Source organism: Culex quinquefasciatus, chromosome 3 (genome assembly GCF_015732765.1).
Source record: "Culex quinquefasciatus strain JHB chromosome 3, VPISU_Cqui_1.0_pri_paternal, whole genome shotgun sequence".
NCBI lineage: Eukaryota > Metazoa > Arthropoda > Insecta > Diptera > Culicidae > Culex > Culex quinquefasciatus.
In genome coordinates, this window is record NC_051863.1 from 127,469,223 (window position 1) to 127,484,222 (window position 15,000).

The 15,000-nt window shown below is 40.6% G+C and overlaps 1 protein-coding gene across 12 annotated transcripts in view; it reads left to right on the top strand.

Annotated features, from left to right (window-relative positions):
* Nucleotides 1-15,000, top strand: part of LOC6038814 (protein phosphatase 1 regulatory subunit 12A) — a 108,579-nt gene that overhangs the window by 59,065 nt on the left and 34,514 nt on the right. For 6 of the 12 annotated variants that reach the window (XM_038264557.1, XM_038264558.1, XM_038264563.1 and 3 more), the window contains 10 exons: nt 675-787; nt 852-1,421; nt 2,992-3,080; nt 3,262-3,597; nt 4,262-4,495; nt 5,446-5,524; nt 5,863-6,027; nt 6,184-6,333; nt 11,656-12,246; nt 12,776-12,938. In XM_038264557.1, coding sequence (XP_038120485.1) covers nt 675-787; nt 852-1,421; nt 2,992-3,080; nt 3,262-3,597; nt 4,262-4,495; nt 5,446-5,524; nt 5,863-6,027; nt 6,184-6,333; nt 11,656-12,246; nt 12,776-12,938 — 2,490 coding nt within the window. The remainder of the gene's footprint in view (nt 1-674; nt 788-851; nt 1,422-2,991; nt 3,081-3,261; nt 3,598-4,261; nt 4,496-5,445; nt 5,525-5,862; nt 6,028-6,183; nt 6,334-11,655; nt 12,247-12,775; nt 12,939-15,000) is intronic. The other 6 variants (XM_038264562.1, XM_038264564.1, XM_038264568.1 and 3 more) reach the window with 6 other exon arrangements.

Below are 15,000 nucleotides of genomic sequence, written 5' to 3' on the forward strand. Positions count from 1 at the left end.
GCATGTGAAATAGTTTCTAATTCAAGCGATGATTTCACACAAGATATTTCAACCCCCATTAGAGCCATCCCAACTAATATGCTTTCAACCAGCATTAGGGAACGCGTTGATCGATGGTGTTTTAATTACCCCCCGATCATCTCGAACAGCATGAATGGAGTCAAAACAAAAAGCTCTCTTCCCCAATTCAGTAGCCTATGCTGTTACCAATCGTTCGGCAGCGCAATAAATTTCCAAATTTTGAAGCTGTCTGACCTTGCTCGAACCCCGGGAGCAGCGGGAGAGAGCAATTTCCGGGGCCTGCCAATATGATCTTTATTTCATTTTTATTAGTCACTTTCCCCCGGGCCCGGTTGACCACCCGCGGGTTTTCGCCGTGTTTTTTTTTTTTTTTTCGTTGAACAATTAACCTTGAGTTGGAGATATTTTTGGAACCCGGTTCTGCGTTTTTGCGGGGAGAAAATGATTGGCGATCGGCAAGAGTCAATACGGTTCGGGTTCACGCTGGGTGGGAGTTCTAAATTTAGAGTAAAATTTCCAACACTGTCCAGATCACGCGTCGTCTGCGCGCTACCTTGGGCGAGTCTGTTTCAATTACTGGAAATGGGGATTTTCGAAACATTCAAGTGTTCAATGTATTAATGTGTTTTTTTTTTCTCTCTGTTTAATTTCAGGCCTGCATAGACGACAATTTGGATATGGTGGAATTCCTAGTACAGAACGGTGCCGACGTTAACAGAAAAGATAACGAAGGATGGACACCCCTGCACGCCACATCATCCTGCGGGTGAGATCCTCAATCGTTGTTGAAATATGCACCACCAAACCTAACGATCCCCTCCCACCTCTAGATTCCTCAGTATAGCCCGCTACCTGATAGAGAGTGGCGCCGACCTGGCGTCGATCAACAGCGACGGCGAGCTGGCCCTGGATCTGGCCTGCTCGGACGCGATGGAGGACCTCATCCAGCGACACATCGACGAGCAGGGCATCGACTGCGAGGACGCACGCCAGGCCGAGGAGAAGATCATGCTGAACGACGCCAAGCGGTGGCTCCGCAGCGACAGCACCGACTGTGATAAGCCCCACCCGAAGACGGGCGCGACGGCCTGCCACGTGGCGGCCGCCAAGGGATACGGCAAAGTGCTCGCCCTGCTGCTGGACGGCCGGGGGGACTTTGACAAGCAGGACGTGGACGGGTGGACGCCACTGCACGCGGCCGCCTACTGGGGCCAGAAGGAAGCCGTCCAGATGCTGCTGAACGCGAACGTCGACATCGACGTGCAGAACTACAGCGGCCAGTACGCGATCGACATCGCCCAGAAGGACATCGTGCCGCTGCTGGACGAGGCGCGCAAAAACAACCTCAAACGACCCAAACGGCGTCCGGCTAGTCAGATTAGGTATGGCGGTGGAATGCGGTGGGTACTTCAAGTTCATCTTTCTTTGTTACAGTTTTAGGCGTGTGACGTTTTTGTTTGTCCTGTGAGAAGTAGAGTAGAACCTAAAAAATAGCCCATGACATGAATTTAACCTGGGCTGCTGAGTCGCTTAACATTTGAAGCGAGTCCGATTCCGACTCCAGCTTCTAAAACATAACCAACTCCGACTCCGGCTTCTGGAGATTAAGCGACTCCAACTCTATCTCTTCAAAAATACCCGGCTTTGACTCCAACAACAACTCCCATACTAAGTTGTGGAAAATTAGCACACCGACTACGACTTTTGAAAATTCAGTAACGCCGACTCCGGCTTCTCAGATTTAGACGACCCCGACTCTGAATCCTTAAAAATACCAGACTCCGGCTCCAACTCCGAATTCGCAACCCTGCCTTTTACAATACGTTGTATGCTCAGTTTAACACAGGGCGTTTAGATCCTACTCAATGAATGATCTTTGCGATCAACTTCTCGTAGTAGGCCAGGCCACCCCAACGAAGGAAGTTGGACGTGCTCGAACCAGAAATCTTCAGGAAGCTATTGAAATAAAAAAAATCTGAAACTTTCAGAATAACTCGCTATCTTCTCCCAGAAGAATATTTAACTGAAATCTCTATTTTTTCGCAGACTACAAAGCTTTTAATTCAGGTATTTTTTTAGCAAACCATTTAAAAACATTCTGGTTCAGCTAATGTTGGCAGGCTGACTTGTTGCTGACATTTCAGAGATATTAATAATCGGCAAACTTTTCAGCTGAATTAGAAAAAACCAAATCTTCCATTTTATAAGATTTTTTTTCTTCTGAAAGGTTATTTCGCTTGTTCTAGCAGAAAATTTTGATGCTCAGGTGTCTTTTCTTGCTGATCCAGTGGTATTTTTGAGAGATTCTTTTGTCAATATTGTTATTGTAGACAACGTAAACAAGCAGTACTAGAAACATGTTAAAATCGGTAAAGCATTATTGAAAAAAAAAACATATGAAACACAATTATGCTTATTGGATTTATAAAAAAAAACTGTGGATATGTTATAAAATATATTTTCAAATGAAAAAAAGACAACAGACTATATTTTTTTCCGCTGCCATAGTTAAAGTAGCAGACAATTACGAAAGAATAGCTAAAATTTTAGCTAGATTTTCTTCTGTCAGATATTTATGGCAGTCAGTTGTTAAAAACAAATCTGCCAAATTACTTTACTAGTATTGAGTGCTGTTGCTTTTAATCAGCAAAATTTTCTGCAAATATCAACAAAATCAAACCAGGAAAATGATTCTGCTAATTTAGTTACCTATTTTCTTTATATCTAATGATTTAAAGAAAGCTCGTTTGAAGTGTTTGGTAGACTGTAGATAAATTGAAAAAAAAAAACACACACACATTCAATAAGAAAATTAATGACGATTTGATTTTAGTGATTGTCTTGTGATTTTTGTAGGAACGAAAAAATAGATGAAATGTTTTGATTGTGTGTTAACTTCTGAAACGATGGTCTTCTTGTTTAATGTATCTATAAACGACGGTTCGCTAAACCCCTTTCCTCCCATTTCAGAATTACGGACACTATTGAGAATAGCATCGAGACCCCTACCAAGGTCATCAGGGTCGAGGTGAAACCGATCGACAGCAAAGAAAAAGAAGGTGAGTCAAGATTGCTTTCTCCGCCCTCATACTCTTCTTTACGTTTTCCCACATCTCGTGGATTTGTTTTTTTTTTGTCTCCGCGCAATTTTCGCGTAATATTTTCCAAAAATATATGTCTCATACTGATGGATGGTTTCTTCGAACGACAACTGCTCGATATCATTTTGGGTAAATTTAGCACTCGCCAGTGAAAGCGAGGAGGAGGAGCCAGAAGAGGAAGAGGAACCTGAAGAAGAGCAAGTAGAAGAAGAGGAGGAGGTGGAAGTAGAGCAGGAGGACGCGGAGCATAGCGGGAGTGATCGCGAAGAAGATCAGGAAAACGGCCAAGAGGTCGACGAGGAGGCGGAGGAGCAAGATGAAGAAGAAGCGGCAGCAGAAGAGGAAGAGGAGGAGGAAGATGAGCAGGAATCGGAACCGGAAGTTTCGGTAGCGTCGGAATCTTCACCGTACTCGAGCAGCTCGACTTCGTCGTCTTCGTCGTCGGCTGAAAGCAGCATGACTGAGTCGGACACAGGTATCAACCATTTGCCGGAAGCTCCAGTTTCTCTGTTCTTTTCGTGCTGCAGTACTACTTCCGGATTTGCGCCAACCGCCCAGCCTAATAGTTATACATATTCGCAAATATTTTGTGCCGCGCGCCTATTTGTAGTTGCTGTTTCTAAATTTTCCTCTAGGATTGGAACTTTGCGACTCTTCAGCAATGATGGAGTTTCCAAATTTTAAGTCATTTTTGCATGCCATCTACGCTCCTCAGTATCAAAATTCACGACCTGAGAAAAATTCAATCGTTTCGGATTAACCAAGGACAAAATTCGTTTGTTTTTCTTTGATTGTGTTAACATTTGAAGCTCGCTCGCTCCATTCTTCACTGCAGCGACACCTATCCATCTTCCATCTATCGCGACATCTTGCAGCAGTTCTTGAAGCTAGAGCTACCGATACCGACCAACAGATGTCACTCGGCGTTAAATCGTTGACCACATTGTTTTACTTCTCGCGCACATTTCATAGCTAACTCTCCTCAATCGTATCGCTACCACGACCACTTTCTAGTTTGATTTGAGGTTTCTGACTTCTAGTTTGGTTTGTCGAGTTTCGCGTTTCAAAAATCTCCCTCGACCTGACCGTTTTTGCGTTCTTTCTTTTTCCCCTTATTTTTCAAAATTGTCGCGCGTCAGAGGAAATTCGCTCCAAACCCGTTCCGATTATTTCCCGTCCGACGCCGGTTCCGGTGGCCGAGCAGATTATCGTTCCCAAGCCACGTGACGCATCGCAGCAGCAGCAGGCCGCGCCGCCAGTTCCGTGGCGTCGTCCACGGGCGATCCCAACGCCGATTCCGACGGCTGAACACGCCAAGCTGCAGCAAGAATACCTGCAAAAGTTGCAGAATGGCAACGCGTCGTACAACACTCGTAATGATGGCAGATTTATTTTTATTTGTTTGCGCGTCTAGTTTTTGTTTTTCATCAGAATCCCGCCTCAGCTCATCAGTTCGTGCCATTTTGTAACATGTTTATCAACGTATCGCTCGTTTTTTACATTTTTCAAAAATTTATATTGAACCATATATAAAGCATATCTACAAAAAACAATCGCCAGTTTATGTTCGCCGCATCCCTCCTTTACATTAAAATTGTATATTATTGATCATTTTGAATATATATTAGGGTCATTCCATATTAAATTGTACCAACTCTGAAACTGTCTCAATGATTTATAATACTTTGTGAAACTTTGTGAACATATAAGACCCTTTGTAGTATTTTAACACACTGAAAACTATAAAAAATAACTCTTCCGCCGACGTGCCTTCTAAGCACTGTTGTTATGGGACATCAATTCTTTTTTTAACAAAACTTCTGTCCACCCATTCCTCATATCCAAGAAATCCATCGTCCATACAAGTCCATAAACAGTCCTACGATCCTTGAAGATGTCCTTAACAAGTGTTCTGTATCAGAAAATCTTTGGTTTTCAATCGATTTGGTGCACACTTTGATTTTTGTTTCTATTCACCAAATTTTGTGACAAAAAATACTCAGAAATGGATTGGAAATGGACAATTTCTTTAATTCTTAAATAAATTTTCTCAAATTTCTCTCTGCAAAACTCTAATTAAGCCGTTGACGTGCCATTCGAGCTACATTATTATGGCAAGGATACATTATTTGTGTTTTCAGAACTTTTACAAATTTATAACAAAGTTACACAAAGACTGAATCACATTTCCGAGACTTCAGGTTGCGCAGCCTGTATGGAATGGCCCACCCTAGAGCCGCTAACGAGTGAACATGACATATCGATACTACATGCTTCAACCACTACAAGCACACTAACCCTAACCCTACTTGTTTCGTTACAGAAGTTCCTGAGAAGGAGAACCAGCCAACAGAGCCCGATGTGATACTGCGGCGGACGCAAAGCTTCGAGAGCGATGAAAAGTAAGTTTTATCTTTCAGTCATACATTTTTTTAATCGCTTTTTAACTGTGTTAACTTAATCGTGCTTTTAAATGTAAAAAAAAAAACAATATCAAATTTTGTAATTTTGAATGGTTTATTTATATTTGATTACGAGTATTTTGCTACCATTCCACTATCATTTTTTATTAATAAACAAATAACCGTTGAACCTGCACATCGTAACAAATCACTCACGGAATGAATTTTGCAAATATTTACACACCGTCATGATTTCTCTAAACTCTACTACCAACCACAAACTCACACTGACACACTGCCGTTCCGGAACTCGGCCCTACCCCCCTCGCCACCACCAGGTTCTACCAGAAGTACGTCGAGCTGCGAGCCCGAATACAGGCCAACTCGTGCCCGATCCTGCCCAACACGAACCCCGCCGTCGCGAACGCGGCCGCCAAAACCGCCGCCAGCAACAACTATCTTGTACAAAGGTCTGCCTCGTTGAAGGACCACCGGACGTTAAGGTAAGGTCTTCGTCGTTTCACCACTCTAACCGTTTTTTTTTTCGTTCTCTAATTTGCTCATTCGTGTACTTTTTAGCTCGCGCTTTCTAAGAAAATCAATCTGTCGCTCAAATCATGAGTGCTCCACAAATACTAACATTCCTTGCCTAATTTTAGGAAGGCCTCCAGCAACCTGGTCCTGGGAAGCACCGGCAGCACCACCCCCACTGGCACAAACGCGAACGTACAAACGCAGTCGGCCACGTCGCCACCCACTAGTCCCACCGGAACGCCCGTGACGGCACCCAGCTCCGGACAGATTCGAAGGTTAGTGTTTGTTGGTTACTTATTTTGCCGGAGCCATCAACCGGTGTGGCCTGGCCAGCGGTTCTTTTTACAGCTTCAAGAGTGTTAGTTAGAAAAGAAATATCAGTGTATAGCTCATGAAAAAGAGTTAGCAGTAGCAGATGCAAGAGTATTTCCAAGTTGTACTCAAATGTTCCCATCAAATCATGAAAGTGAGATTATTCTTCAAATCGAGTGAAAGGGTGTTAAATTTGTCAATGTTGCTAAAATTTCTAAAATTATGGCGTATTATGGCCAAAATAAACACAAAAGATATTCCAATCCTAGTAACATTTTAGCTTTTAAGTAGGCCATAAAAGCCTATTTAGGCCGTATGAGGGTTTCCAGAACCACGATAAAACCTGTAAGTTTAAAAATGTTACTAGGGAAGATTGTCTAAATTTGTATAATTGTATTGACGAAGAACTTCGTCTTAGGGCTCTATACAGGGTGGCAATCCAAAATTTCGCGGAGCGAAATGAAACGCTTTGGTTTCACCTTCCCCTCTCGGCAAATTTTCCCTCTTCTTAGCGCACGCTGGTTGGTTGAACAAACGTTTCCCAATCAGTCAATCGAGAGACGTGAGATTGATGTATCTAAAATCAGCCCTACTCTACCTCATAATTTCCGAATCGTCGACGGGCAACAAGCGAATAAGGAGGTATAGGAGAATGGGTGCAAAAAGGCGAGGCATACGTCCCCGACCTAAATCAACAAAAAGCGGCTCGGTCAGTCCCGAAAATTCATTCTGTTGCTGGACGTCGACGAGTCAACATCAGGAGCAGATGGCCTAGAGGTCCGGTAGCAGACGGCTTGGGAGCCCGCGAGCAGATGGCCACGCCAAGATATTCCAGCAGGCATGAGCGGGAGTCGATCATTGGCCACCACCTGGAGTGGCCGGAGGCCCCGGGGATGTTCCGATAAGGGGACATTTGCGGAACCATTAGATTTGGGGCAATATGGGTATCAAACTTTAGGGATTTTGATACTGGACATGAAATTTGACATTTTGACAGTAGTGGCCACCACCTGGAGTGGCCGGATGCCCCGAGGATGTTCCGATACGGGGACATTTGCGGAACCATTAGATTTGGGGCAATATGGGCATCAAACTTTAGGGATTTTGATACTGGCAAATTCTAAGTGTCAGCGCCGTACCTAGGGGTTGGCGCAGTTGGCGACCGCCAAGGGCGCCAGCCCTTGGGGGGCGCCGAAATCGATGATAGTACAAAATTTTCATGTCAGTTATAACATTCTCATTAGGTATTTGCAACAGAATGGGTGCCAAATTATAAAGTAGAACTATAAATAACTAGATAATTTGGTTTAAAATATAAAAAAATATGATTTTGGTGCGTTAAAATCAATGATATGAATATTTCTACCGAAGTGTTTTTGAAAATTTATTTTTTTATCAAAGAAGGGGCGCTCAAGTGGCAGAAAGTTCAAGGAGTTCTAAAAGAGCTTCTCAAAATGAATACAGCATTAAAGTTTGGAACATTGTATAAAGAAGTTTCTACCTTCCAGACTACAAAAATTTACAACTATATGTTATTTTAATTTGAATGTAAACACAATCAGCCCAAAATGATGGTCATATTTCGAGCTTCTTTGAAATTGGAATTATTTTTACATTTTAGGCCGTTGCAAATATTTTTCAAAGTTTATGTCACCCCCGCCCCCGGCTTTACGAACAGCAGAACAAAGGAAAGGGAGCGTTTTTAAGCGCTTATTCACCCTCTCTGGCTTGCTTTCGCTGCCGCTGCTGCCCATTTGAAATTTTTCTTGACCGATTCCTTCCGAAGTGCATACACCGCTTTTAAATGCAAATTCGTGCATTGAAATTTGCCAACGCTTTTTTCAAAATACTAGTGTTTTGAATTAGGAAAACTGCTTTAAATTTTCACTAATAAGACCAACATTATTTTTTCAAGAAAAAAACTATTTTTCAGAGCACACAAAGTGATCTAAACATCACTTTTTCAGTTTTAGCTTAACCGGTGTTGTTTACTTTTTTAATCGTCTAAAAAGCTTTTGTAATGAGAAACGATTCAAACTTTTTTTTCAGTTAAAAACAAAAAAAAATATTTTTTCAAGGTTTGAAAACATTGATATAGCTTTGCTTAAAAAAAAAAAAATCTGAAACATAAAATTTAATATCACGAATTAAAAATATACCGATCAAAAAAATCAATGCAAAATATAAAAAAAATATATCGCATTAGTGAATCACTTAAAATGAATAAAAATTTCTTATCTTGATATTTTTGCCCAAATATTAAAATAAGTTTCATCATGAATTGCGCTGGATTTTGAATGATCTTTAATTGATTTTGACGAAATATGGTTCTGCCACTGCATGTTGAAAAATTATACTTCGATGCCGGTTTGCTCCTTTGTACTAAGCTTGCTGGGATTCCTATCTAGATAAAACAAAAGAGGACACGGGCATCGACTAATTTTTTTTTTTATTTTGAAGAAAGATTTTTTTCTTTTTTCTAATTGCACCAAAATGAAATCCAAAGCCAAATCAACTAATTATTTTACGAATCCGGTAAAGTTCTTTGCTTATACAATAAATTTAATACTAGATCAGATTTATACAGGCTAAGAAAAAATATCAAATTTGCCAACAAATTAAAGCAACATTTATAGTTCAATTCTGTGCATTTATCTGAAAAATAAATTAATAAAAAACAAAACCTAGCTTTCATTATCGTGTTATGAAATCTGAGAAAGATTCAGCCAACGCAATTCCCACAATGAATTTTCAAATCAACCTGTCTAATATTATTTAAAAATTAAACATAAAAATTAATAAATAACTGTGTTTCTGAATTTAACTATATTAAGGTCTCCAATTGCAATTATAAAATCAAAACTCATTGAAGCAATCATTGAAAATTAACCTCAATTTCAAATTTCTTGTAAATTTGGGAGGGGCGCAAAATTGATGCTTCGCCAAGGGCGCCGTGGACCCAAGGTACGGCTCTGCTAAGTGTAAATATAGGTTTTCGGTGCCCTCTCCCCGTGCCATACCTTCACACTTAGGAGACCCGGGAGGCGGAGTCTTGTCGCAAAAAGAACGATACACGCCTGTGAATCCGTTGACGAAACCGCAAGGTTTAAGAGGGCCACATTATAAGGTGTTACGTCGATTCCGTTTCCGATACTGGACATGAAATTTGACATTTTGGGAGTTGTGGCCACCACTTGGAGTGGCTGGAGGCCCCTGGGATGTTCCGATACGGGGACATTTGCGGAACTATAAGAGTTGGGGCAATATGGGTATCAAATTTTAGGGTTTTTGATACTGGACATGAAATTTGACATTTTAGCGGTAGTGGCCACCACCTGGAGTGGCCGGAGGCCCCGGGGATGTTCCAATAAGGGGACATTTGCGGAATCATAAGAGTTGGGGCAATATGGGTATCAAACTTTAGGGATTTTGATACTGGACATGAAATTTGACATTTTGGCAGTAGTGGCCACCACCTGGAGTGGCCGGAGGCCCCGGGAGCAGAAGTGTAGCCAGATTTTGGTTCGGGGGGAGGGGGGCTTCAGCCCGAAGCCCCCGTTATCCAACGTCAAAATAACATGAGACCATCTTTGAGCAGAAATATATTGATATTAAAAAAAAAACTCTTTCGTGATTGATTTTGTGGCCAAGAAACGCAAATATTAATAACTATAAAAAAATCATTTACTTTTGTGTCCGAAGTTCTTCGTCATGATGGTTATGCCTGTAGCATTACCACAGCACCTTTTTTTGGTCATTCTCGGGTTCAACTCTTATGTCATCTTTTTTACCCCATTGTTCCAAATTACTCTTTTGTTAAGGTCACATTGAGAACCAGAGAGATATCCGGTAACCTCTTTGTAAGAAAATTCTGGTCCAGTCTCCAAAAATTGAAATAACAAGCCATAGTTTCAACAAATGTATGAAAAAATGTTTTTAAAATTCATTTTACACTAGTTCAGTTGTTTTAGCAATCATCCATTTTCAGAAAAAAGTAGGATTTGACGAAAACAAAAATTTAAGCGAAAAAAAAGCTTTTTGCGGTTCGGAACATCGAAGTTTTCAAAAATTTCATTAAAAAAAACTTAACATGCTAAAAATGATTCCAAACGCAGGGAAATGCATTTTGAATTAGTTTCAGGTGATTTGAATTAAAATTCCATTAAAATTTTGAAGTTTTTTGAAAAAAAATAAAATAAAAAAAATATTTTGTTGCTCCCTGATTTTTCGACCCGATTTTCATTAATATTTTTATACTTTTACTTTTAAACTTACTAAATTATACACAGAAAAATTATTATTATTTTTTGTATGAAAATTTAAGAAAAAGGTTCACACAAACGACTAATTAAGTTATTTCGAATATCTAATAAATCATCGCAAAAATTCAAATAGTGCTATGTCTAACGCAAAGTTAACGTACAGCATACAGTCCAGAATCGATTATCCGAAGGTTTATTGTTTGGGTTTTATTTTATTTTCTTACTTTTAACATCAAATTCGAGTTCTGCGACCCCATTTTAGCCAAATTTGAATAGTTAATTACCTATTAAATTGGGAAATGCATTTTTCAATATTTCTTGAACGCCATTTTAGCCGCCATTTCGGATTTGAAAATTCTAATTAACTTTAGAGTTGTTTATGGGTCATACTTTAGCTGGACAATCAGAAATAAGACAACGAGAATTTTTTTTTTCGTGATTTGATTATTTCGAAGTGAAATTTTTCCAAGACCTTCGAATATTCGAGTCTGGACTGTAATCTAAAATATTCTTCGTACTATCAACGGTAAACTTAGCGTAACTTTCTTGCCATGAGCCACTTTGGATATAATTCTTACACAGCATAGTTTAGCTGTATGATTCTCGTTGCAATCAGGCAATTTACGTTCGATTTGCTAGGCTCAAATTTTAGCACTCATTGACTCTAGCCCGTCGATGAGCCAACCAAGCTGCAACGCTATGGGAGGTGCACTTCAATAATCATGTTCACTTTTGCTGTAATGTTCCCTCACCAATCGAATGAATAGTCTCACTTTCAATTAGCTCATTAAGTTGTAAATATCAAAAACATCAAAAGTCACGCAAGATTTTCTGTTTATTTCCGTATTATGCGGGTCAATCTCATCTTCTTCGTTCGAATCGAAACGAATCAAACGCAAATCACCCACCGTGTCCCGATGTCCTGTGTGTGTACGCGTGAATGTGTGTCATTCATAAACGTGATAAATATACCATCCATCGCACTTGCGCGCCTCTCCATCTCTCGATCGCCTCATCCTCCAGCATCACACCTGCCAACAACAACAACAACATCAACAACCTCAGCCAGAACAACAGCCATCACATTGCGACACCGGCGGAACAGACCATTGATAACAACTACAGTAGTAGCGATACTAGCGACACCTCCACCACCACCAACGCCGCTGTTGCGGCGGCGGCGGCGGCGGGCAACAAAAATCATAGCCTGTTCGAACTGAACCGAAAATACATCGAACAAGCCCAGAAAACGAAGATTAATAATGAGCGCAATAAATTTCTCTCGTCACTCAACGAGAAGAGGCAGCAACAGTTGCAGCAGCAGCAACAGCAGCAACAACACCAGGACAAGGACACGGCAGCTTATCAAAGAGCGGAAACGAAAGCGTCACCAGCAGGCTTCGTCGCGCAGCCGGCAACCGCAGAATCCGGCCCCGCAGCGGACGAACCGACGGCGGAACCGCCGATCACGCGGGCCCAGAGTGTAGGCGGCGTCTATGCCGCTAACGCCGCCACCGCGACTAGTCCTTCCTCCGCAGTCCAGAACCAGTATCCTGCCGTCGTAACTTCCACGAACAAACTTTCGCCGGGCAATATTTTCAAAAACTTCTTCAAGTAATTATCGACCAACGCGTGTTTGCGTGCTGCGTTTGCGCTTGTTGTGTACCGTGACCCCGTGGATATTGACCCCCCATGGCGACCTCTTTTGGGGAGGTAGCTCCCGTGGGGTCGGGTCCGGTACTTGTTGTGTGACTTTTGTTGTAAATTAACGTTTTCTTAGATGTTTGTTTGACCTTGTACCAAATGACTAGCCCAAGATGTGGAACGATACTTGGTCGATATCGCTCTTCGAGCAAGTCATGTGTAACTTAACCCAGTGAAACTGTTACGGAAGGCGTCCCCCGGTCCCGCCGTACGGCAGCATGCTGAACTGATTTTTGTTGACTCGCGCGCGTCCATCGCTGCAGTAGACCACATTTTCTAACCTCGAAAAAAAAAAACAAGCTCGTTACTCCCTCATCTAACCCGCCCATAACTTCGTCCATCAAGCCTGAATGCTCTGAATGTCGTGTTCTAAACCAGCCCCACCACAAACTCTGTATCGAACCTCTAACTGATTCTACCTTCTCTGCCCAACACACAGATCCTTCGTTCCGCCGACGCGCGACGAGGAGAGCGAAACGCAGCGAAAGGCCCACGCCAAGCGGGTCCGCGAGACGCGCCGCTCGACCCAGGGCGTCACGCTGGACGAGATCAAGAGCGCCGAGCAGCTGGTCAAGAAGAAGAACTCCACCAACGCCGCCGAAGTGAGTATTGTCAACGCCAACAGTGGGCGCCGGCCGCGGCGACGCAGTTCGCTTCCCGAGGGTCCGTTTATTGTTTGAATGATTTGAGTTTTCTTTTTTTTCTATTTTTATTTTGAGTTTGTTTTGATTTTTTTTTAGTTTTTTTTTTGGTTTTGTTTTCAAAATTTTGAGGTTTTGGTTTGAGTCTCCTCCCGTAGGTCAAGTAAGGGTAAGTACTTGGGTTGGCTATTGTCGCGCAAACGTTGAGTTATCTGTGTGCGTTTGAAATTTTCCAAAGTAAACTCGAAACTACTCAAAACCTCGCAAAACTGATATCTTGATTTAGGTACAATCGAAAAAGTTCTTCCTTATTTCCACAGACTACGCAAATGTATAAAATTAAGTCAATCTGTATTTCCGGTATCGAAATCCAAGATGTTTGAAACCCATCTTGACTAAACTCGTATGGTTTGATAAAGTTTCTTGTGAGGTGGTTCGAATGTCATCAAATTTACGATTCTAGAAAATATAAGCTTGTTGAAATTGAACGAGAATTTGAGTTGTTTCCCACATTTTGAATTGTTCATCGGCCAATACAAAATAATAACAACCTTGCTTGAGCCACGTGGAGCTGTTCTGTTGTTGAGTTCTGTTCTTGTTTTTTCTTTTCTTTTTGTTTGACTGGGAATAATCAATATTGTTCGACTATACTCAACATATCATACACACAAATAAACATATTGTAAACAGTTAACGAAGATGGAAAGAACAAATAAATAGATAAATGCAGTTTTCCTGGTTTGTCAATTCTTTATAAATCCAATAATTTTCATAAATGAAGTCAAGAAGTGTCCCAAATTGATCAAAAGAGAAAAAAAGAAGAAAATGAATTAACATTTTACTACCAATCGATTTTTAAAGTTATGTGGATGAAATAATAAGGTTGCAATTACAAATTTCTTGATCACTCTTATTTTGTTCAATTTTAAAACAATTGTATTTTTTTTTAATTTGGATGAAATTTTGTCGAAAGAAGTCATTTTGCATCGTTACTTTTTCCATACAAGTCTCCATACAATTTTTGGGGCTGGTCATACGAAATGGGTATTAAATGTATGAAATTCTGTATCTTGAGAATGGATTTTCTGATCGATTTGGCGTCTCCGGCAAAGTTGTAAGTTATGGTTAGGACTTTTCGGGAAAAATTAAGTAAACGGAAAAATCCATTTTTTTAATACTTTGGTGGAATTCCCAAAATACGTATTTTGAATTTTTCGTTTTTTATATGTTTTAGGGGGGGCATAAAAAGGCATCTTTTGAGCCATAGGGCGTGCTGGTGCAAAATATGGTTAACCCTCTTCCGCCCATGGTTACTCCAGAGCACCAAAAGTTTGAACTCAAATATCTCGGAACTGACACAACATTTCATTGAGCTTTAAGTTGCAGGTGTTCATGTAGAATGTATACTAACATCTCCCCAAATTTTATCAAATTTGGTCGAACACAAGCAAAGTTACAGTACGAAATGTTAACAAAAATGGGCAAATTTTAGGGAAATAAATAAGACCTGTTTTCAAAAGCCCGTAAAAATGACCAAACACAAAATTTTATGAAACAAAAAATGTTTTGCTATCATTTGAACCTTGGACAAGAACCCCTGTGATTAACATTGTGAGTTTGGACCGGTTTTAAGTGTTTTTCAACCTTTTTCATTTGGTGCACCAGAGTACCACCTAGGCATATGAGCAACTAAGTATTTAGGAGCACTTTTTTCTAAATTACAGAAAAAGTTTATTTTTACCAAAACAAAAGTTTATAAACATTTTGACTATTCATAAACAAGACAAAACATTGTTATTAGACCGATGGTTTTATTATTTTCCTTATTTTTCATGAAAATTGTTGTTTGTGAGTTTTGAATGAGCCAATTAAAGAAATCTAAAAATGCTGAGATTTTTGAATTTGTAATTCATACTTCAGAAATATAGTCTTACAGCAAAGAATAAGTAGTTTTAACACATTTCGAAGCATTTTCAAACAACTGAACCAATAGATTTGAAGAAAACGAGATTTTGTGATTTAA